The following is a 25,226-nucleotide window of genomic DNA, read 5'->3' as shown; positions in this document are numbered from 1 at the left end:
TAAACATAATTCTGTTGCCTTTCACATATTTATTCCTCTTATTTCTGTTTCACTTGTTATTGTTTTGGCCAGGAATTTGAAAATAGTAGTAAATAATTGTGTTGATAAGAGGTAGGGCATTCTTTAGTTCTGATTTAAATGCTTATAGAGCTTCATTCTTGGGTGTGAGGTTGGCTATTGATTTGAGATAGACACCATTTATGATGTTATAGAAGTATCTTTTATTTGTAGGTTTTAAAGAATTTTTAATTAGTAATGAACATTTTATTTCATGTTTTTATGGATAAATTAAGAAGATTGTACAGTTTTTCTTTGTTAGCCTATCATTGGATCATGGAACTAGGTTTCCTAATATTAACCATATTGGTATTCTTGGGATAAGCCCTTCTTATTGGTGGAGCATTCTGTTAAAGGAATTATGAATTCAAGCTATTCTCACCTTATTTAAGGAGTTTATATATTTGTTTATAAGTAATATTATTCTTTATTTTCACTCTTTGACATGTGTGATATCTGTTTGGGATCAGATACTACTATCAATGAAAACACTTGAAAGAGATGAGTCATCTTGGTGGCTTTCTCTGGGGTAGGTACGGGGAACCATTTGCTCTGAATTATACTATGTACATAATAAAAATGTATTAATCCCTCCATCTAACACAAAAATTAGTTCAAAATGGAACATGGGGCCAGGTGCAGTGGCTCACACCTGTAATCCCAGCACTATGGGAAGCCGAGGCGAGTATACTGCTTGAGCTCACGAGTTCGAGACCAGCCTGAGCAAAAGGGAGACCCTGTCTCTACTAAAAATATAAAAACTGAGGCAAGAGGATTGCTTGACTCCAAGGTGGAGGTTGCTGTGAGCTATGATGCCACAGCATTCTACCCAGGTGACAGCTTGAGACTCTGTCACAAAAAAAAAAAAAAAAAAAAAAAAAATAGATCATGGGCTTAAATATACCATATAAAACTAGAAACATTTTAGAAAAAAGAAACACAAGACAATCTTGGGGGCCTAGGGCTTGGTGAAGGGTTTGTAGACATGACATCAAAATCAAGATTCATGGTCACTGGAAGGAAATAGAGTGTTCTCTCCACAAAGGGATTGTAAAAGCTTGGGGAGTCTGTCTGGACTCCATCCCAGCCTAGCTGTGCAAACTTTAGTATAGTTAATTAGCCATTTTAAGCCTTGATTTACTCATCTGTAAGTATGATAATATTAATAGCACCTACCTCTTGAAGTTGTTTTGAGGATTGAAAGATTGGTCTAGTATATTGTACTTAGCTAATCCTCAATAAATATTAATTTTTCTGCATTTTTGATCAGATTAGTGTATGGTGGAACCCATGTAAGGAAGTAAATTAAACCTCTAAGTCCTAATTTTTGGGGGCATGCCAGAAAAAAAAGAATTTTGTATAGTGTGCAATTTAAAATAGACAAAATAGTTGTCTAATTTTAATTGCACATAAACTTTATGGCCACCCTGTATATATAAAATATGTGTGTATATGTATATACACATATGTATATATAACTAAATACCTTTCTTTTTGTAGATAGTTCTTCTTATAGAGAACTATCAATTGCAGCAGAATCATAACAGATGCTCAAGAGCTTTTGCAATTAATATTTCATCTTTTGATTCCTCCATTTTCTCTGTACTATCCAAAGAACAATTGAGTATTCTCATAGCCAGTGTACTTTATTATATTTCAGTGAAATCACTTTGATAGAAAAAAAAAGATTCATGTAGTAGGCTGAATAATGATCCCCACCCCCAGGATGGCCACCCCTCAAACTTGCGAATTTGTACCTTAACTGGTTAAAGGGACTTTGCAGATATAATTAAGTTAAGGATCTTGAGATGGAGATATAGTCTAGATACCCTCTGCAGGCTCAATGTAATCACAAGGGTTCATATAAGAGGGAGATAGGAATATCGGAGTCAGAGAAGGAGATGTGATGACAGAAGCAGAGGTTGAGATGATACCTTCGCTGGTAGATAGCCATGAGTTAAGGAACATGGACAGCTGTTAGAAGCAGGAGAAGGCAAGGGAATGGATTCTCCCCTAGAGCCTCCAGAGGCTAGGATGGGTTTGTGAATTTAATTGTCAGAACATGTAGTTTTTCTTTTATTGTTTGTACTTTTGGTTTCATATCTAAGAAATCATTGCCTAATCTGAGATTATGAAGTCTTACATGTATGCTTTATTTGATAATTTTAATAGTTTTGGCTTTTACTTTAGCACTTTGATCCATTTTGAGTCAATTTTTATATATGATATAAGGTAAGGGTCCAACTTTATTATTGTCCATGTAGACATCAGGTTGTTTCAGTATTCTTTGTTAAAAAGACTATTCTTTCTCCCATTTAATTGTCTTGACACCTTTGGTGACAATCATTTGACCATAAATGTATAAGCTTGTTTCTGTACTCTCAATTCCATTCAGATTTTTATTTTAAATCAATCAATTATTTCCCTGAGGCCTACCTGGAAACACTCTGAATAGAAGAATCTGTGCCTTAAGGACATGGTGGGGGTGGGGAAAGGGGAGAGCCAAGAAAGAAAGAAGGAGGGAGGGGTGGGGAAAGGAAGAGCAGAGAGAGGGAAGGAGGGAGAGGAGTGGGACCTTGGTGTGTGCCACACCTTTTGGCGGCAAGATATGATTGTAAGAGGGACTTTACCTAACAAATGCAATCAGTGTAACCTGGTTTCTTGTACCCTCAATGAATACCCAACAATAAAAAAATAAATAAAATAAAAAATAAAAAGACTCTGTGCCATTTCCCCCCACACTTACTAATTTTGGTGAAGGGCCATAGGTTCTCATTTAGGAAAATAAAGTTCTATCTAAAGTTGTGTGGTTTTGGCAAGTTACTTAACCTCTAGGAGCTTTAGCTCCTGTGAAATGGAAATGATGGAAATCTCAATACCACAGGGCTGATGTTAGCATTAAAACTCAAAAGTTGTGAAAGTGATGGCATGGTCCCTGGGACACAGTAGGTACTTGACATCAACCAAACTTACAGCTGGTGCATGGTCTTGTGGCTCCCTTCCTTCTGACCTTGGTTTAGGCTGGTAATGTGGGATTGGGAGAACCATGGATTGACCATGATCAATTGCCATCAATTCTTCTCCTGTCTCCTACAGTGTGTAGTAGCTGTGGTTCCACTCCTCCACCTTTTCTGTCAGGGACAATATGAAGGGTGGATGAAGAAGAGGAGAATGACTCTACATACCAGCTCTCTGGCCAGAAGAGAAAACCTTACGTTTGGGGGAAGCCCAGCATTGAACCACAGTAATTAGGAAGTACTAGAATCCTGTTTTAGAGCCTTATTTTTATAGATGAAATAGCATAACTGTATTGTTAGTTGAGAGCTCTGTCACAATGGAGAGAATGCTGTCTGCTTGGATAAGGAAGCCACAGTTCAGGTCCCTGGTTTATTTTTCAGAAGTCCCCAGATTGTAAGAAAAAGGCCTGGGAGGAAACAAACCAACCCCTAAACCTAAACACTGATGGGTGTCACTGAGGTTCAAGAGGAAGGGGCACAATGTTCTTTGGCTTCTTATTACTGTAATCAGAGAGTTGCCTGGAGTGATTCACAGGACTCCCAAACAGGATTGTTGCTTTACATAACCAGGGATGATGGAGCCACCTCCTTTTCTAGCCAGCCCTCTCTGGTTCCTTCCCCCAAACCTGCTTTGGTCACTTGGGAGGGGATTCCATTGCTGGAACCCTGATTCGTTAAACGTTTCCGGGTTGGTTGGCCTCCTCATCCTTGAGATCTTACCCTTTCCCCAAATTGTTTCTTCCTTGTGACTCTAGTTGAATACCTCATGACTTTAGGGGTTTATTAATGGGGAACCTGGCTCCTTTTATATGATTGTCAGCTCTTGGGTTTCAGGGAGGCCATGTTCAACTTTGTGTTGATCAAACAGCTTGCGCAGGGCACTAATGTAGAATGCATGATACTTGTCCACTGTCTTCTTGTCTGGATTCTCAATCTTGGGAATCGGCAGGGGTTCCCCAACTATGGAAAGATGGAAAATAGACAAGGATCAGAGTCACCCCCCCAACTCAAAATACTCATCCCTCATTGGGAACCATCTACTGAAACTCAGTATCTGAATTTCCCCCCCTTCTGTGGTATTTCCCTGTGCTCCAGCCCAATACTGGACCTGTTCTTCAACCACCTAATCTCACCCATACTCAAGAGAATGAAAGCAAACTCAGGAGAATGTTGAAGTAATGTGTGTGAATAGTGATGCTCTTGTGGCAGCTATTGAACTCTATCCCATCTGTGAATGGCCATACTTCTTATTTATTTAGTTATCCTACCCACTGTGCTTGTAACTGCAGCCACTTCCCATCCCAATTGTGAGCTGGGACTTGATGGATGACTTGGGAGAGGGGGGATCAAGAAACAGGTGGTATGGAGAAAATGCAAAGCTCACCAACAGTGGTAATGGGATGATTGAAAGGCAGAAAGCCCCAGGATCCACGAGTGAGGCCCCGACCATGAAAGGTACAGAAATTTATTCCCAGGAGTTTTTTGAATGTGTTCTGGAAGGTTTTTTGGAAGAACCTTGTCCATGTACCCTCAGGGAAGGTCTCCTGCTTGTGTACCTCGTTCTCACCAAAGGAATAGGAGGGGACAATATATGCCCTGCAAAGAGAGAGGCAGGCATGTGAGCTCTCTCAGGAAGCTCCCCCAGCAAAACCCTCTTCAAGGTGGGAAACCTCTCCAACCTCCTCATTATAAGACAAGAACCCAAGCCCCATTCCTTCCATGCCCCATCCTTCCAAACAAACTCTCTGTGGGGAGCTGATGAGCCTTGTCCTGTGATAGGAGGAAACTAATCTCAGGAGATTGAACTATCTTTATTGTGTCCAGCATCCAGAGTGTTCTTCCTAAACTACATATCTGGACATGGCACTCCTCTCTGTCAAACTCTTCTGGAGCTCTTTGCTTTGTACTACACTGCTTAGCATGGCCTTTATGCTCTAGATCTCCCTACCTGGCTAGCTTCCCCTCTCCCACTCTGTTTTTGCAATCTGCTTAGCCATACTAATTGTGCCTAGTAATCTCTTGTCTATGTGTCTTTGTACATCCTGCTCCCTCCCTCAGAAGTACCGTTCCTCTGTCTTGATGTAGCTAATTCAAATTTGCCTTTCCATTCTCAGTTCCAATTTCATCCCCTTAAAGAAACTTTCTTTGACACCTCTGATTCCCCCAATGTGGATTAGAAACCCCTCATCAAAGAGTGCTTTCCTCTCTTCTACACTAGCACTACCTAACCCTGTGTTATAGTTATCTCCTTACCTGACTCTCCTAGAAGACAGCAAGCTTGTGTCATATTTACCTTTGAATCCGTAGGGTCTGGCATAGTGCCCAACATGCCATAGGTCCTTATTGAATGCCTGAGTTCTTTTTTCTTTTTTTTTTTTTTTTGAGACAGTCTTACTATGTCACCCTCAGTAGAGTGCTGTGGCATTACAGCTCACAGCAATCTCAAACACTTGGGCTTAAGCGATTCTCTTGCCTCAGACTCCCAAGTAGCTGGGACTACAGGCACCCACCACAACACCTGTCTATCTTTTTCCCTTTTGATCTACCTGGCAATTACTACTTATATTTCAGTTCACAATCCAAATGTCACCCATGTGTGATATCTCCGCTCTGACTCAAGGTCTTTCCATAAATTGGTGCTCCCATAGCACTTTGTATACATTTCTGTTATAATGCTTCTTTCATTCAACACATATATATTAAATTATTTCTATGTACCAGCACTGTTTTAGGCCCTGAGGTTGTATCATGAACACACTGATTTTTAAAAATCTTTGTCCTCATGGAGCTTATGTTTTTTGGGAGGAAAACAGACAATAAAATAAAACAATAAAAATAATAGATAAACAAACAAATTAATAAAATAGATGATCTATAAGAAGATAAATAAGCCAGGAAAAAATAGAGCAGGATAGTCAGGATAGACCTTGTTGTGAAGAGACATTTGAGCAAGGACTTGAAGGAGGTAAAGGAATGAGCCAAGCAGTTCTTTGGAGGAATAGTGTTCTATATGCCCTGCAAAGACAAGAGTGGGAGTGTGTGGCCTACTTGAGGGACAGCAAAGATGCCAGTGCAGGTGTGATGGAATGAGCAAGCGGGAAAGTAGCAGGTGATGAGGGCAAAGTAGCTAAGGACCAGATTTTTCAGGATCATACAAGCCTTTGTAAAGACTTTGGCATTTCCTCTGAGTGACCTAAGAGTCACTCACAATATTATGAGTAGTGAGATGATCTGACTCACATTTAACAAGATTTTCCTGGTTTCAGCTGGGAATAGAGTCCTGGGGGTAGGGTAGGGTAGGCCAGCATAGAAGCAGGGAGAACAGCTAGAAGTGTTGTACTAATCCAGGGGGAGAGATGATGGTAGTAAGCGAGGGGGTTGCAGTCTGGGTGATAATTGGTTGGAATCTGTATATATTTTGTAATTATATGTGGATGTGTCTGTTTTCCATATTGGACTGAGAGTTTGCAAGGAGCAGATCTGATTTATTTTTATATCTTCAATGCCTATTACTATGCCTGACATCTGATAGGTACTCAATAACTCCTGAATGAATGTGTTCTATTTCTTAAACCAGATTGTATGTTGAGGGAATGTCTTATGCATCTTTGCAATTCTCACAGCATCAAGGCCAGTGCTGTCTTCACCCTGTTCTCCGGGTCTCTCAGTCAACAAGTTGATATAGAGTGAAGCCTCACTTTCCCAGACTCCTAGCCTACTAGGCTAATGGGCAGCAAGTAAAAGGTCTTGTTCTGCTGTTCTTTCTCCAACTTCAAGTAAGAAAAGTACCCATTGAAATATATCTGGTAGCCAGAAATGGTGGCTCAAGCCTATAATCCTAGCACTCTGGGAGACTGAGGAGGGTGGATTTCTTGTGCTCAGGAGTTCAAGACCAGCCTGAGCAAGAGCAAGACCTCGTCTCTACTAAAAAAATTAGAAAAACTAGTGGCAGGCACCTTTAGTCCTGACTACTTAGGAGGCTGGGACAAGAGAATTGCTTGAGCCCAAGAGTTTGAGGTTGCTGTGAGGTATGAGGCCATGGTACTCTACCAAGGGCCACAAAGTGAGACCCTGTCTCCAAAAATAAAAAAAAAAAGAAGAAAGAAAGAAAATAGAAAAAAAGAAATGTATCTGGAGGTCCAGACACCCCAGTGTGAAGGTGTAGGGAGAAGGAATCAGAGAGAAGAGAAAGCCCCCTCTGACAGGGTTCCCAGGAAGGGCACCATTTTGGAGGGCTACAGAGGACCTATGGCACCCTGACAAGAGAGCACTAGAACCTAGGGACCCACCCTGTCTTCAGTGCCAACTTCACAAAACCTTTACGCTGTTTGAGGAAAATGGTGGAGGCTCCTGGCTGGCACAAGAGGGCTTCGGCAGCTCCACCCACCACAATAACCACAGCATTGCCTGAGCTTTTCTGTGTCAGCAAGTACTTCAAGGACAACTCACTAACTGGGCACAAACCTGTGAAACCAAATAGTCAAGGGTTAGAGCAAACTTGGTGCCTGAGGATGGGGTAAGGAAGTTCCTCCAGGCTCCCCTTGTTAAAGACTATTCTTCTGTTTTCCTGACTACTGCTGTTTCTACCTTTTTTTCTTTGACCGCCATATTCTGGGTTAGGCCTAGCCTGAGGTTGGCTCTGAAGGTCAGCTTCTTGCCTCGAGGGTCTGTGCTACTACAGGTGGGTCTTCACTGAGCTCCTCTGCCTATTACTATCCAAAACCTTTAGTATTTAAACATAGCTCTTCCCTCTCTATCCATGAGCCACAGCCATCTTCTACTCTGCCCTGGCTGACAGCACTGGAGACCCTTCAGAGTTCTGTGCTCTAGGGGTGATCAGGACTAGCCACCACCAACCTGCTTCCTTCCTAAGAACAACCTGCTGAAGGGGAGCAATTGGCTGGGGCTTCTGGAGAGTAGGCAGATCCAGAAGATACATAAGCCAAATTGAAACATAGATGAATGATAGAATGTGCATGACATCTTGTTGTTCAACAATAATAACAGAGTTTCTGTCTCTCATCTCTGCCCTGCTATTACTTTCTATTTTCTACTGGAATGGCAGAAATTGCCTCCAGGATCCAGCCATTGAGTGAGATCCCTGCTCCAGGGCCATGCCAACCCTTAGAGGGGACCAGAGCAGAAGCACCCTCTGGGCCTCTAGTAGCCCCACCTTACCCCTCCAAATAAGTGTCTCTTACCTTTTAATTTTTGGCTTCAGTTTTCTGGTGTGCAGAAGGATGAATATTTGTCCAGAGAGTGACATTTATCACAGTGCCCTAGCTTGAAGCCTGGCGTAGAGACTTTGTCCTGGAATATGATGAATCCTTTATCCCTTGGCAACTTATGCAAGGGTGAAAGGGTTTCCAGGAGATGAAGGTCATGGACCAGGAGCATAGTAGTTAGTTTTAGACTTTAGACTTTAAAAAGTCTTTAAGACGCCATGGGATGAGAGCTGCTGTACAAATGACTAGACAAAATAGGCCAACTAACATCCAAGAAACAGTCTGGTGAAGATTGTCTGAGCTACCTCACTCACACCTGCTTTTCCCTGCATTGTGTTTAATACTTCGTATTTATCCTCTTATTTCCATGACTCTCCTTCTGAAAGGAGTCTTAGCACCTCTTATGAATGTCTGTAACTTCCCCTGCTGCCCAACCAAACGCTGTCTCACAGATATTGGACAGAACATGTTGCTTGGCCTCATACTTCTATTACTGACCCAGGGTGTTCTGGACTCATTTTCTATCAAGTCTTCTTCTATCAGGGAGTGACTGTCAGGGATCATTAGAGTTGGAGCCCTGATGTAGGTCAGAGAATGAAATGTTTCTTACACTCACCCATTGACATCACATATTCTCGCACAATTGGGATCCAGAAGATCCCTTCCAAGGTCCCTATGAAGGGAGTAATGGATGGGAAAATCCGAGCAAACCCAGTGGCCTCAGTGGCAAAGTTGATGAAGACACCATAAGAGACAATGCCATGGGGGTGGTTGGCAATGATGTAGTTGTGTTTGGGAGAAAGGTCATGCGTCTTCACCAGCTGTTAGAAGGAGATTGAGTCAAAGCATTGGCTAGGTAAGAAGGAAGAGAGGGCATGTGGACTCAAACTCCAGCAGGTAGCCTATGTTTCCCTCTGGGAGCCCCAAATCTCTGTTCCTTGGGATGTCATTATTGTCATAGGATTGCCAGGGGTTGTGATGGTCAGAGAGTCTGACATATGTTTGCCATTGTGGGAAAGACTGCTATCCATCTGTCTCCCCACCTGCCCGTCCATCTTGGGCCCTTGCTCTGCATTATGTCTCTGGGCCTTGACCTTCACAGTTGACCATCAAACCCTTTGAAAATATGGAGCTGAATAGGGAGTGAGAGTCTGGGCAATGGAGACTGAGGGCACCCAGAAGAATGGTAGTCACCTTTACTGGGAAGTAATTTCTGAAATATTTCCAGAGGGTCCAGTTTCGTACCCAAGCTGAACGCCTACCACCTGTGTGTACAGAAGGGACGGGAAGAGCAGATTGGGTATCTCCCTCTACCTCTCCCAGAGATGGAGTTCTGCCTGTGGTCCTCAGGCCACAGGAAGGATCTCACAACTCAGAGATGTAGGTACTATTCCTGATACCAACTCCCAAGACACAGGAAACCCCTATTCCTCTGAAGCCAACCAGAAAGATGAAATGAAAGCAGCCTGAAGCTGGGGATACCTGCCCGGAAACCTCAACCTCTTAATTCTTGCAGAGTTACCTGGTAAAGACCTCTGTCCCTGATGAGCTTTGTTCTCCTCTCTCCCTCCTTTCTCCTCTCCCCTTCCTTTGCTTCTCCCCCCTCTCTCCCTCCACCTGGCTCTCCCTGTAATTCCATCTTTGGCACAAACAGGACCATCATTCGGCATCCTTTTCTTACCTTGACTGTGGGTGTTCCAATCATAGGCGAGCCAAACTAAGGCGAGCACAGCCAAGGACCAGAACTTAGTGAACACCAGAAAGTAGGGTATAAAGAGAATGGGAATAGCTCCTAAGGGACAAAAAGAGTTCAAGTTTTAGTACACCTCTGACAACCCAATCTCTGCTCTACACTGAAGGAGCAGGGCAAGGTTGTGTGCGACTCTTCTCTCTCTCTCCTCCCACCCACTCACCTCCCACCCTTCCTAGCTCTGCTGTGGTCCATACTGGTCTCTGAGCCCTCAGACCTAGCTCTTTTTAATGGCCAAGATCTTAACTGAGGAAACAGCAGAACCAAGAGGTTCTCAGAGCAGACCCTCAGCCAGGGTCAAAGGACTGCACTGCTTGGCATGTGGGAAGAAGAGCATATTGAGCCAGGGGCTGGCATCTGCACTCTGGGGCCTTGGGAAATTCTTTTTAAAAGCTTGACCCTTCTTCTTTTGTTGAATTGCTAAGTTCTCATATTCCAGCAGAAAGGGGTTGCCTACAGTATATAGGCTGTTTGATGCTGAGAAGAAAATACAGATCAAAAACCACTTTACTATGTTCTATTTTGTCCTATTCAAAATGTTGCAAAGATTCAGAAAAGGAACAATTTATCTTTGTTAGCAAAGGGACACAGAAGGCTGTGAAATGTAAACATAATACATCTTACAGCACTGGGAATTAAATTCCATTTTTAACTATGCATTCATGCAAAAGGGAGGCTAAGTATACATATTGTGAATAAAACAAGACCTGGCCAAGGGAATGACTTCTTCGAGCAGGAGTTACCATATCATGGCAGATAAAAGGTTCAGAGGAGGGGAAGAAAACTCAAGAGTTACCTACCAGCAGGTTTGTCTCTTGCATTTTGGACATAGATTAAAATGGCAGGAAAAAGATTGAATGAACATTGCTTTAAAAAGTCATGGAGTAGAAGATACCTCAGGGACAGGCTGAATTCTCTTTATGAGAACTGGCTGAGATGGTTGTTATAAATATGTTAATTAGACAGGAAATAATGGTGGGAGGAACTTTATGGGAAGCTTGCCATGGATTAAAGTTCCACTACCTTTGACCTTCATAGAAGATGACAATACATGTGTCAGTTAAGCTTCACAAGGAAGCTCAGATAAATAAGAATATTCCTAATTAAAGATAGTCTAAGTGTATTATTTCTATTATATATTGCTTCAAATAAATTCTGTTTGTCCCCAGTATCTAGAACAGGGCCTGGCACATAGTAGATAATCAACAAATCCCTGTAGACTGAAAAAGAAATGAACTAAATGTTTTCTTTTTCAATAATAGGTAAACTTAAATGATTATTGTTTAGTCAGTATGTATAGTATTATTTAAACGTGATGTTATTTTAAAAGGGTAGATGGGGCGGCGCCTGTGGCTCAGTCGGTAAGGCGCTGGCCCCGTATACCGAGGGTGGCGGGTTCAGACCCTGCCCCGGCCAAACTGCAACCAAAAAATAGCCGGGCGTTGTGGCGGGCGCCTGTAGTCGCAGCTACTCGGGAGGCTGAGGCAAGAGAATCGCTTAAGCCCAGGAGTTGGAGGTTGCTGTGAACCGTGTGACGCCACGGCACTCTACCCGAGGGCGGTACAGTGAGACTCTGTCTCTACAAAAAAAAAAAAAAAAAAAAAAAAAAAGGGTAGACAGAGTCATTGTGTACTTTAACTCCTTTTATCTGCAAGTCCTAAAGGCAGTGAAAGAGCCCTTATCTCGGTAATACCAGCCCCCTTGTGGAATCTATTGGCACTGCAGGTGTGGCCCTGCAGAAGGGCCATAAATGTCCTTTGAGGACAAGGCTTCCAGAAAAAGCTTATTTGATTTATTTTTAGATCTCTAAGTGTTCTCCATACATCTTTCCAAAAGGAATGTATTAATTTGCATTCCCACCAGCAGTGTAGAAGTGTTCCCTTATGTCAAACGGTCTATGAAACTAGTGTGTGGTGCCCCATGATCGCATTAATGTACACAGCTATGATTTAATAAAAAAAAAAAGCTTATTCGAGTGTCATCAGTGTTCTGCACAGTGACAAAAGTGGGATTTTAAGAGATAAGAGAAACAGAGGCCAAATGCGGAAGATCTAAAGCTTAGAGAACAAGAATTTCCATGACATAAAGGAAGAGTATCTGAGGAAGGAATGATGAAGAACAAATATTTGTGTGTATATATGTGCGACATTCCCTTAGATAATACAGCTTTAAAACCAGGAGACAGTTCCAACTTCTCTCAAGTGAGGTATCTTTGAGAGGATTATCAAGGGGAATGTCAACACAGATGGGCTCCCAATTTATCTTGTATTGAAGATGGCCAAGCCATTCTAATAGATGTGTAGGTGTCTGCACATCAATAAGTGTCTCGTAAGTTTTTTTTGAGACAGAGTCTCACTATGTCGCCCTCAGTTGAGTGCTCTGGTGTCACAGCTCACAGCAACCTCAAACTCTTGGGCTTCAGCGATTCTCTTGCCTCAGCCTCCCAAGTAGCTTGGACTACAGGCGCCTGCCACAATGCCGGATATTTTTTTGTTGTTGTCATTGTAGTTATCATTGTTGTTTTTAGCAGGCCTGGGCTGGATTCGAACCCACTGGCTCTGGTATATGTGGCTGGCACCCAAGCCGCTGAGCTATAGGCGCCGAGCCAGAACAAAAGCTTTTAATTTTGGTGATGTCCAATTTATCAATTTTTTTCCTTTTACAGATTGGGTTTTTGGTGTCAACTCTAAAGAATTCTTTGCCTAACCTCAGTATTTCTTCTATATGTTCTACTAGAAGTTTTACAATTTTCTGTTTTACATTTAGATCTCTGATCCATTTCAAGTTAATGTTTTCCAACTTCATGAAGGTATAATTGACAAATAATAATTGTACATATTCAAAGTGTACAACATGTTGATTTGACATATGTACAAGGTCTGACAATTAAATTTGTGAACTTGCCACCATAAAGTGAAATCAGGGACATGTTAGCCCAAGTTTATGGGGATAATGCTTAGAGAAAATGGCAGTGTACAAATAAATTAAGCATTTTTCTGAGAGGAGAGAAAACTGATGAAGAGAGGTTAGGGAGGCCAGTAATGAGTAGAACTGGTGAAAACATTACAAAAATTTATCAAATTGTGCATCAAAATCATCAGCTGACTGTGAGAAGCATAGCAGACCAAGTAAGCATCAATAAAGAAAAGTTCAGAAAATCTTAACTGAAAATCTTGTCATGAGAAAGGTGTGTGCAAAAATGGTTCCAATATATATGGAACTCACTGATGAACAAAAGGAAAGGAGAATTAAAGTTTTCCAAGGCCTTTTGGAGAGTCAAGAGAATGTTTTAGGCCATGTTATCACTGGTGATGAAACATGGGTGTACCGATACAACTCTGAGACAAAGCGTCAAAGTGCACAATGGAAGTCAGTCAAGTCTCTACAACCAAAACAAGTTCTGTCAGTCCAAATCAAGAATCAAAACAATGTTTCTAACCTTTTTTTGATATCCAGATTATTCATTATGAATTTGTACCAACTGGACAGTTAACCAAGCTTACTATTTAGAAGTGCTGAAAAGGCTGCATGAAAAAGTTAGATGAAAACAATCTGAACTTTTTGCCAACAACTTATGGCTCTTGCATCACAGACAGCTCATACAGCACTGTCTGTGAGGGAGTTTTTAGCTAGTAAACAAATAACTCTTTTGGAAAACCCTCCCTATCACCTAATCAGGCCCCCCAATGACTTTTTTCTTTAACCAAAAGGTAAAGGAAATATTGAAAGGAAGACATTTTGATGACTGTCCAGGACATCAAGGGTAATATAACAACAGCTGTGATGGCCATTCCAGAATAGGAGTTCCAAAATTGCTCTGAAGAGTGGACTAGGTATTGGTGCCCCAAAGAGAGTACTTCAAAGGTGACTGTAGTGATATTCAGCAGTGAGGTTATGTAGCACTTTTTCTAGGATGAGTTGGGGAACTTAATTATCAGACCTCTTATACATTGTGTAATGGTTACCACAGTCAATTTAATCAGCACATCCACCACCACCACCACACATAGTTACCCTTGGTGTGTGTGTGGGGGGTGAGGACACTTAAAGTCTATTCTCTTAGGAAATTTCAAGTCAATGATACAGTATTTTTTTTTTTTTTTTTGAGACAGAGCCTCACTATGCCACTCTTGGTAGAGTGTCTTGGCGTCACAGCTCACAGCAACCTCCAATTCTTGGGCTTAAGTGATTCTCTTGCCTCAGCCTCCCAAGTAGTTGGTACTACAGGCACCTGCCACAACGCCTTGCTATTTTTTTGTTGTTGTTGTTGCAGTTGCCATTGTTGTTTAGCTGGCCCAGGCCAGGTTTGAACCCGCCAGCCTCCGTGTATGTGGCCAACGCTGCAACCACTGTGCTACGGACGCCGAGCCAATGATACAGTATTATTAACCATAGTCACCATACTATATATTATCTCCAGAGTTTATTCATCTTATAATTGGAACTTTGTGCCCTTTGACCAACATCTCATTTGTCCTTTGCCTTAGGCCCTGGCAACCACTATTCTGTTCTCAGCTTCTATGAGTTCAACTTTTTCAGATTCCACATACAAATGAGATCATACTGTATATGTCTTTCTATGTCTGGTTTATTTCACTTAGCATAATGTCCTTCATGTTTGTCTATGTTGTTGCAAATGGCAGAATTTATTTATTTCTATGGATAAATAATATTCTAGTGTGTGTGTATCCCATTTTCCCATTTTCTTTATTCATTCATGTATTAACGAACACTTAGGTTGATCCCATATCTTGGCTGTTGTGTATAATGTTGCAATGAACATGGGGGTGCAGTTATCTCTTCAAGATACTAATTTCATTACCTTTGGAACTTCCATCCTATTTTCCATAATGGCTGTACCAATTTACATTCCCACCAACACTATATAAGGATTTCCTTTTCTTCATATCCTCACTAACACTTGTTTCTTTTATCCTTTTATTTATTTATTTTTTTTGAAACAGGGTCTTGCTCTGTCACCAGGCTGGAGTGCAGTGGTGCAATCATAACTGCAATGTAATTTCAAACTCCTGGGCTCAAGTGATCCTCCTACCTCAGCCTTTCAATTAGCTGGGACCGCAGGCACACACCACCATGCTCAAATAATGTTTTTATTATTTTTTAGTAAAGACAAGGTCTCACTATGTTTCCTAGGCTGGTATTGAACTCATGGCCTCAAGCAATCTTCCTGCCTTGGCCTCCCAAAGTGCTAGGATTACAGGCATGAGCCATCTTATCTTTTTGATAATAGCTATACTAACAGGTATAATATATGTATATTTTACATATGCATATCTCACCCTGGTTTTGATTTGGATTTCCTTGATGACTAGTAATGTTGAACATCTTTTTCTATACCTGTTGGATATTTGTGTATCTTCTTTGGAGAAATGTCTAGTTAGGTCCTTTGCCTATTTTTAAAATTAGGCTTTTTTTTTTTTGGCTATTGAGTTGCATGAGTTCTTCATACATTTTGGAAATTTACCCCTTACCAGATATATAATTACAAATATTTTCTTCCATTCTGTTAGTTGCTTTTTCATTTTGTTGATTGTTTCCTTTGCTGTGCAGAAGCTTTTTAGTTTATGTACTCCTGCTCATTTTTGCTTTTGTTACCCATACTTTGTCATTATATCCAGAAAAGCATCAGTAAGGCCAATGTCAAGGAGCTTTTCCCCTATATTTTCTTCTAGGAGTTTTAAGGGTCTAATTTTAGATATGGATGTTCAGTTCAACACAATTTATGGAAGAGACTATCCTTTCCCCATTGTGTAATTTTGGGGCCCCTGTCAAAGATTAGTTGACTATATAGGCATAGGATTATTTCTGGGCTCTCTATCTTGTTCTATGGGCCTATATGTCTATTTTTATGCAAGTACCATACTGTTTTGGTTACTATGCCTTTGTAATATAGCTTGAAATCAGGAAGGGTGATCCCTCCAGCTTTGTTCTTCTTTATCAAGATTACTTTGGCTATTCATCATCTTTTGTAGTCCCATACAAATTTTGCAGCTGTTTTTATTCTTTCTTTGAAAAATGTCATTGGAATTTTGATAGGATTGCATTGAATCTATAGATTATTTTCAGTAATATGGGCATGTTGATAATATTTATTATTCCACTCTATGAACATGGGATAGCTGGTTCTTCAATTTCTTTCATTGTCTTACAGTTTGTAGTATTCAGATCTTTCACCTCCTAGGTTAAATTTATTCCAAGTATTGTATCCTTTTTGATACTATTGTAAATGGGATTGTGTTTCTTTCTTTCTTTCTTTGGATAGGTCATTGTTAGTATATAGAAATGCAACTGATTTTTGCATGTTTATTTTGTGTCCTGGTACTTTACTGAATTTATATATTAATTCTAATGGGTTTTTGGTGGAGTCTTTAAGGTTTTCTATAAATAAGATCATGTCATCTTTTTTTTTTTGAGACAGAGTCTCACTTTGTTGCCCTGGGCAGAGTGCCGTAGTATCACAGCTCACAGCAACCTCCAGCTCTTGGGCTTAGGCGATTCTCTTGATTCTCTTGCCTCAGCCTCCCAAGTAGCTGGGACTACAGGTGCCTGCCACAACACCTTTTTGTTGCAGTTTGACTGGGGCTGGGTTGAAACCAGCCACCCTTGGTATATGGGGCCGGCACCGTACTCACTGAGCCACAGGCACCGCTCCATGTCATCTGTTAGCAGAGACAATTTAACATCTTCATTTCCAACTTAGATGCCTTTTATTTCTTTTTCTTGTCTTATTTCTCTTGGTAGGACTTCTAGGACTATGTTGAATAGAAATGGCAGAATGGATACTCTTGTCTTTTTTTTTTTGTTTTCTTGAGACAGAATCTCACTGTGTTGCCCCTCGGTAGAGTGCTGCAGCATCGCAGCTAACGGCAACCTTAAACTCTTGGGCTTAAGTGATTCTCTTGCCTCAGCCTCCCAAGCAGCTGGGACTACAGGCACCTACCACAATGCCCAGCTATTTTTGTTGTTGTTGTTGCAGTTGTCATTGTTGTTAAGCAGGCCCGGCTAGGTTTGAACTTGCTAGCCTCAGTGTATGTGGCCAGCACACTAACCACTGAGCATGGGCTCTGAGCCCCCTTATCTTTTCTTGATCTTAGAGGAAAAGTTTTGGCTTTTGACCAGTGACTATGATGTTAGCTGTAAACTTTTCATATACAGCATTTATTATGGTGCAATGCATTCCTTCTGTTTATAATCTGCTGAGAGATTTTAATCATGAGAAGATGTTGAATTTTGTCAAATGCTTTTTCTGCCTCTGTTGATTTTTATCCTTTATTCTTTCAAGATGTATTATATTTATAGATTGTGTCTATTAGACTCTCTCGGTATCCCAGGGATAAATCCCACTTGATCATGGTGTATGATCCTTTTAACATGCTGTTGAATTTGGTTTGCAGTATTTTGTTGAGGGGTTTTTGCATTTATGTTCATCAGGGATATAGGCCTCTAAATTTATTTCTTGGAGTAGCTTTGTATTGCTTTGGTATCAGGACATTTTGTAGACATAAACAAGCTAATTCAAAAATTAATATAAAATACAATTTTGAGGCTCAGCACCTGTGGCTCAAGCGGCCAAGGTGCCAGCCACATACACCTGAGCTGGCAGGTTAGAATCCAGCCCAGGCCTGCCAAACAACAATGACGGCTACAACCAAAAAAAATAGCCAGGCATTGTTGCAGGTGCCTGTAATCCCAGCTATTTGGGAGGTGGAGGCAGGAGAATCACTTGAGCCCAGGAGTTGGAGGTTGCTGTGAGCTGTGATGCCATGGCACTTTACCCAGGGTGACAGCTTGAGGCTCTGTCTCAAAAAAACAAAACCAAACCAAAACAATTTTGAGAGAAATTAATTTAATTTAATTAAAATTAAAGGAATTGTACTATCTGATTTTAAGACTTAGTGTAAGACTACAGTAATGAAGATAGTGTTTGGCTCCAAATAATGTCAATTTCTATAATTGCAAGGAAGAAAATTAACATCTGCTGAGGATTTTCTCACTTCACTAGTCTTCAGAATGGTCTGGAGAAGTAGGTACTCTGTTGTTTCTTTTCTTTTCTTTCTTTCTTTTTTTTTTTTTTTTTTTGAGACAATCTCACTCTGTTGCCCAGGCTAGAGTACCATGGTATCAGTGTAGCTCACAGCACCCTCAAACTCCTGGCTTTAAGCAATCATCCTGCCTTAGCCTCCCAAGTAGCTTTGACTACATGTGTCTGCCACAATGCCCAGCTAATTTTTCTATTTTTAGTAGAAACAGGGTTTTCTGTCTTGCTTAAGCTGGTCTCAAACTCCTGAGCTAAAGTGATCCTCCTGCCTCAGCCTCCCACTGCTGTTTCTATTATGATAGAGAGCAAGTGACTTACTTACCCAAGGTCACATAGAAAATAATACTTACTTTTACATGGTCCCATAACAATTAAGTGATAGAATGGTCTAATTCTCACGTTCTATCTTTTTAATATAGTACTAGAAACCAGAGAAAAAGGGCAGGCCCCCAGAAAAGGAATGTCTGAGGGAGAGAGAAAAATGCAAAAGGTAAACTTAAAAGAAGTAATCTGGAAGGAATGTCAATTTAGTGTCAAGCCTGATCTTGAACTAAATGTACTAATGATAAGAAATGGCTCCTGTTCTCATGGAACTTATTGGGTAGAGGAGACACATGATATAAGGACTGTTGCCCAGCCATTCTTATAAGGCACTCTAGACTTTGAGAGGTGATGTAGTCTCGGGTTGTCTGGAAAATGTTGCAGAGAAGATATGGCTTGAGTAATAATTCAAAGGAAAGGTTGTTCATGAAAAGTCCAGGAAGCACTATCATGGTATCTTTATAGTGGAAGGAGTAGGCAGAGGTGAAGGAGTGGGAGAGTACATTTTCCATTCGGTGAATAGATTGCATGGAACACAAACTTCATATAGTGGAAGGGTAAGGAAATGATCTGGTAAGGGGTTAGCACCAGAGAGTGAAGGAGTCCAGTCTAACACTTCTGTATATCATCACGTAGGCAGTGAGAAATTGCTGAATAGTTTTAAACAGGAGAGGAAGAGGGACGTAATCAAGGTTACTTATAGAAGACTTTTTCTTTTTGAGACAGAATCACTCTGTCACTCTGGACAGAGTGCTATGGTGTCTTAGCTCACAGTAAACTCAAACTCTTGGGCTCAAGTGATCCCCTTGCTTCCCAAGTAGCTGGGACTACAGGTGCCCACCACAACACCTGGCTAGTTTTTCCATTTTTAGTAGAGACAAGGTCTTGCTCTAGCTCAAGCTGGTCTCAAACTCCTGAGCTCAAGCAATCCATACACCTCAGCCTCCCAAAGTGCTAAGGATTATCGGCATGAGCCATGTGCTCAGCCTTATAAAAGACTCTTTTAAGAACAGGCAGTGGAATCAATTGGAGAGGGTGGAGATGTGAGGCTAGAAGATCAGGAAAGATGATATTGCAATAGGTCAGGGAAATGTTGGTGATACGAGCCCAGAAGAAAGAAGCTGGCCCTCAGAGGAGTTGTCAGAGCCACTGCCTAATTCTATAAACCATAAATGTATTCCACATCTCTCCCAAACCATCTTCTCCTTCCTCTCTTCTTGCTTCCTCCCTCCTTGTCTCTCTTCCTTTCCCCCATCACTTCCAGTAATACTCAGTAATCAGCCATGATTCAGAACATTATTTGGGAGGAGGAGAAGCACAAGGAAGATAGAAGGAATGAAAGAAAGAGGGAAAAAAGAGGAGGAGGAAGAAAAGAAGGAAGGAGGGACGCTTTACTGTATAGAGCATTCTCCATGGGCAGGGTAGGGGATACTGAGGCTTAGAGGGATTAAAGTACTTGTCCAGAGTCACAAAGCTGATTGTCATTTAAGTTCTGAACTCCAGAATTCACATCTTATTCACCCTGCTTCTTTTTCCTGTTTCCCCATGATTTCCTCAACTTGATGTAATATTTTCTTTCTCTCACACCCTAATATCACTTCATCATGACTCTCATGTACCACAGTCTGTCTTATATTCTATTTATTTGTGTATGTGTCCAGCACTGGCACATAAAATGTATACAAAGTTTGAATATTTTTTCTCTGTTGCTATATAATAAGAAGCCTATAATTAATTCATTGTTGTAGTGTAGCAAAGGTAGCCCAAAGTCCTTTTCTTTTCTTTTTTTTTTTTTTTTTTTTGAGACAGAGTCTCACTTTGTCACCCTCGGGAAAGTGCCATGGCATCATAGCTCACAGCAACCTCAAACTCTTGGGCTGAAGCAATCCTGTTGCCTCAGCCTCCCTAGTAGCTGGGACTATAGGTGCCTGCCACAATGCCCAGCTATTTTTTAGAGATGGGATCTCATTCTTGGTCAGGCTGGTCTTGAATTCCTGAGCTCAAGCAATCCCCCTGCCTTGGCCTCCCAGAGTGCTAGGATTACAGGTGCAAGCCATCATGCCTGGTCTGCAAATTCTTATAATTAGTATTTACTCTATAACTGTTGATTTAACAGATTCCAATATCTTAGGCACCTCTGTGGGCACCACACCCTATTAGATGCTTTCCTGCCTTAGTAACCTCCAAGACTTAGGACTCATGTTGTAATTTCTGGCATAATCACTAAAATAGCTGAAACAATATGTATAACACCTAAACTAATAGAGAAGGTCAAATGGAATGGTAAAGATAACTGATCTAAAAGAAGTCAAGGCTTGGTGCCTGTAGTTCAGTGGGTAGGGTGCCAGCCACATACACAGGGGCTGGTGGGTTCAAACCCAGCCCAGGCCTACTAAACAACAATGACAATGACAACAAAAAAATAGCCAGGCATTGTGGCAGGCACCTGTAGTCCCAGCTACTTGAGAGGCTGAGGCAAGAAAATCACTTAAGCCCAAGAGTTTGAGGTTGCTGTGAGCTGTGATGCCATAGTACTCTACTGAGGGTGACATAGTGAGACCCTGTCTCAATAAATAAATAAATAAATAAATAAATGCAAAAAGTCAAGACACTCTCGGCACCTGTGGCACCATGGTTACGGTGCCAGCCACATACACCGAGGCTGGTGGGTTCGAACCCATCATGGGCCAGTTAAACAACAATGACAACTGCAACAAAAAAATAGCCAGGTATTGTGGCGGGTGCCTATAGTCCCAGCTACTTGGGAGACTGAGGCAAGAGAATCGCTTAAGCCCAAGAATTTGAGGTTGCTGTGAGCTGTGACGCCACAGCACTCTACCGAGGGCAGCATAGTATAACTCTTTCGGGGGCGGGGGGAAGAAATCAAGACAAATTGCCAAAAAGCATATGAAAAGATGCTCAACATCATAAATAATCACAGAAATGCAAATCAAAACCACAATGAGATATCTCATACCCATTAAGATGGCTATTGTTAAAAAAAAAAAAAAAACAGAAAATAAGAAGTGGTGGTGAGGATGTGGAAAAATTGGAACCCTGGGGCACTGTTGGTGGGAATGTAAAATTGTGTAGCTGCTGTGGAAAACAAGATAGCTGTTTCTCAAAAAATTAAAACTAGAATTACTGTATGATCCAGCAATTTCACTTCTGGGTATATAGCCGAAAGAATTGAAAGCAGAGTCTCAGATGTTTGTAAACCTTATTCATAGCAGCATTATTAACAATAGCTAAGAGGTGAAAGCGAACTAAGTGTTTGTTGACAGATGAAACAAATGTGGTATAACTAGACAAGAGAATATTATTCAGCCTTGAAAAGGAAGGAAATCCTGACACCTGCTACGACACTGGTGAACCTCAAAGACATTATGCTAAGTAAGATAAGCCCGTCACAAGGAACAAACAGTGGAATCATAATTCCAGTTATATGAGGCACTTAGACTAGGCAGATTCATAGAGACATAAAGTACAATAGGGCTGGAAGGTGGGAGAATTAAGGAGTTATTGTTTAATGGGTACAGAGTTTCAGTTTTGGAAGGTGAAAAATTATGGAGATGGATGGTGGTGATGCATTGTGAATATACTTAATGCCACTGAACTATATACTTAAAAATGATTAAAATCGTAAATTTTATGTTCTGTGTATTTTACCATAATGGAAAATAACCTTCAAAATGTGTTCCTAACATTCCCACTCTACTCCTCTAGCTTTTCTAGGACAACTGGAAGCTGGTGAGATTTGGGGTTTGGGGAGGCATTACTAGGAAGCTAATCCTCACCCTCTTGGTCCCCTGTATATTCAGTTAGGTGCTACACTCTTTCTTCTAAAGACCCACTTGGAGACAGTGTCCTGTGAAAGAGGAGAAGGAGTAGAGGAAAAAAATATTTGAGAAAGAATCATCTTCTAGGAGCAAAAATGATAACATTTTAATGAGAAAAACTAGCACAGAAGAGCCAGAACAGCCTGGGCATTTGTGCTCAAATACAATCCCAAGGCCTTCTTGGGTGGGAGAGACCCCACACCTAAAATGGTCCACTCACACAGCTCTTCTGCTCTTGACCTCTTTGCTTTCTTTGCTTCATCTTTGCCCACTCATTCTGGGATCATCCAGACTTCAAATGGTGGCTGCCACACCAATGCCAAGTCTCTTAGAACATTCCTGTGTCCCTTATTTTCCTATCCAAGGTCTAGAACTTATCCAAGTGGTCTTTTTGAAGAAGTTAAGGTAAATGTAAGGAAAAACAAAAGGAAACAATGAAAGACTAGAAACGTTTATCTCTCAATATAGCTAAAGTCAAACTTAGTAAGTCTTTTATGGTCCATGGACTTACAAAAACCCCCATTGTAATGAAACACAGACTTTATCTAACAAATGCAAACAATGCAACCTAATTGTATGTACCCTTATATTACATCTGACATTTAAAAAACACAGTTATCAAAATATTATCCCCAAAATGTTATGTAGTAACACATGCTTCTTGATTTATGTATTAAATAACCAGATCTAATGGCAGTTCCAATAACCACTGGAATTTTGAAGTAGTCATGAGTGTAAATGAAATTTTGAGATGCCTGCAACAACCATAATATGACATGCAAATCTCTGTGATGTTTATTACCAATAAAGTATTGGTATTGCTAACAATTCTGTGGTTTATTGCCTACATTCATAACTGAAGGAAATACTACATTTCCATTAGAGTTTAGTGAAAAGAAAGAGGTGACTTTTTGGCTCGATGTCTGTAGCTCAGTGGTTAGAGCACTGGCCACAAACACCGGGATTGGTGGGTTCGAGCCCGGCCTGTGCCTGCTAAACAACAATGACAACTACAACAAAAAAATAGCCGAGTGTTGTGGCAGGTGCTTGTAGTCCCAGCTACTTGGGAGGCTGAGGCAAAAGCATTGCTTAAGCCCAAGAGTTTGAGATTGCTGTGAGTTGTGATGCCACAGCACTCTACCAAGGGCGACATAGTGAGACTGTCTCAAAAAAAAAAAAAAAAAAAAAAAAGAAAGAAAAGAAAAGAAAGACAAGAGGTGACTTTTTTCCATCTGAATTCAACCTCACTCTGAATTCTTGGTCTGTAGGACCCTCGTTAAGAACCTCTGCTCTCAGGGTTATACAGCATATCAGCTGCCTCCTGCCTCTGTCCCATCCTTCAGGATGACATTATTTCTCCTCATCCAGTTTCCAAGTTTGCTCCAATCATTGACTGCCACAAGTCCTGGTTTCTGGCTGAGAAAAGCCTTGAGCTGCCAGCCCATTTGCCTAGCAATGATGACTGCTGTGCCCCAAGTCCACTGAACAACTGGCCCTTTCCGAAAGTTCTGTCTAATAAGTCACTCAGGCAGCCTTCAGATATTCCAGAATTCTCTCATCATAGACTAGAACATCATCTTTCATTTACCTAGTAACACCAAGTCAACAAGCTACTACCCCCTCTGGCCTGTCCCCTGAATATGACTATTTCAGCTATTCACAGGGACTGCTTCTGAGAAGGCTGGGGTGATCTTTAAATTGGAACAGCCTCAGTGAGCCACAGCCTCACTCCTGGCCTTTGTGCTGACCCACTCCTTCCCAGAGGATGGGGACCATGCAGAATCCTCCTCATCTGGGAATGCCTGGCCTCTTTTCTTGATCTGTTCTTATGTGCTCTCCAACACTTGGGCTCACTCACCTAAAAATACGTAGACTGGGAGCCACTGCATAACAGAGAGGGTTTGGAGGCCCTCTCGAAGATCTAGTCCAGAGAAGAAGGCCTTGGTCATGACGCTATTCTGCTGTGGCAGGAAATCCAACCAGAGGCCAAGATCTCTTAAGCTGAGTTGATTATAGATGCTTTGCTATAATCTCTTATCACGGAGTCAGATTACCTGCTGTGGTTTTGTCAGGTTTGGCCAAACCTTTCCTCCACTTTTTCCTGCTCACTGCCCCGCCCCAACTTCCTACACACATCAGGTTACAAATTAGAGCATCTAATCTCCCCAACCTTTGTCCTTACTCCATGTGTACCAAATTGCAATCAGGAGGGAATGGCCTTGGGATGTCTCTAGCTATAGTGGGGGAAGGGGTTGCTGATACGTTAATGTAGGAAAAGAGAATACCCTAGGTCTCAAATAGGATCTCTGAGAAGCACTCACTCTGTGATTAAGAAAAGAGACCTGGTAGTCACACTTGTTTCTTCCCCAGTGGCTATTCTTTGTCTTCTCCTGTCTTCTGCTGAGAGCCACATAGCCTGCTAGGGCTGTTTTTCTGATGACTTTTTGTGGCTGTAGTCACAGGGGCTCTGTATTGGTGACCAGATACCACAGAGAGCAGATTTGGCTTCCAGTCCTAGTGCCACTATGTTCTTCCTGTGACTCCTTTGGAACTTGCTATATTTTTCTAGAGCTCTATTTGCATATTCATTGCTGGAAGGCAGTATAGTGGTTAGGGGCAGGACTTTAGAGCCAGACAGCTGGGGTTCGCATCTCAGGTCTGTCACTTACAAGTTGGGGAACCTCTATGCCTTGGCTTCCCCATCTGTAAGATGGTGACAATAATAGTACCAACCTCATAAAGATGTTCTGAGGATTCAATTAGTGAATGGATGTGAAATGCTTAGCAGGACCTGGTACACAGTAGGCACTGTTTCCTGTTATTACTGTTCATTTATTTTAATTAGTGTCTACTGAACATCTACTATGTTTCAGGCTGAGGCTTGCTTCTATACACCAGCCTTTGCAAAATTAAAGATTTTTCCTTTGTCCCAAACGGCTGGATTTACATTTTTCCTGT

At 41.4% G+C, this 25,226-nt stretch overlaps 1 protein-coding gene across 1 annotated transcript; it reads right to left on the bottom strand.

Moving 5' to 3' along the window:
• Positions 1 to 1,595: 1,595 nt before the first annotated feature.
• DGAT2L6 (diacylglycerol O-acyltransferase 2 like 6) lies at positions 1,596 to 24,289 on the bottom strand. Its single transcript, XM_053580943.1, has 7 exons — positions 24,127 to 24,289; positions 9,981 to 10,091; positions 9,494 to 9,564; positions 8,916 to 9,120; positions 7,364 to 7,538; positions 4,459 to 4,670; positions 1,596 to 4,034 (listed from the first exon to the last, which is right to left on the bottom strand). The coding sequence occupies exons 1-7, from the start codon at positions 24,215 to 24,217 to the stop codon at positions 3,880 to 3,882; spliced, it is 1,020 nt and encodes a 339-aa protein (XP_053436918.1). The 5' UTR covers positions 24,218 to 24,289; the 3' UTR covers positions 1,596 to 3,879.
• Between the last annotated feature and the right edge of the window lie 937 nt (positions 24,290 to 25,226).

This window comes from Nycticebus coucang, chromosome X, assembly GCF_027406575.1.
Source record: "Nycticebus coucang isolate mNycCou1 chromosome X, mNycCou1.pri, whole genome shotgun sequence".
Lineage (NCBI taxonomy): Eukaryota > Metazoa > Chordata > Mammalia > Primates > Lorisidae > Nycticebus > Nycticebus coucang.
The sequence above is the reverse complement of the archived record's forward strand: the minus strand, read 5'-3'. Positions and strand labels throughout refer to the sequence as shown.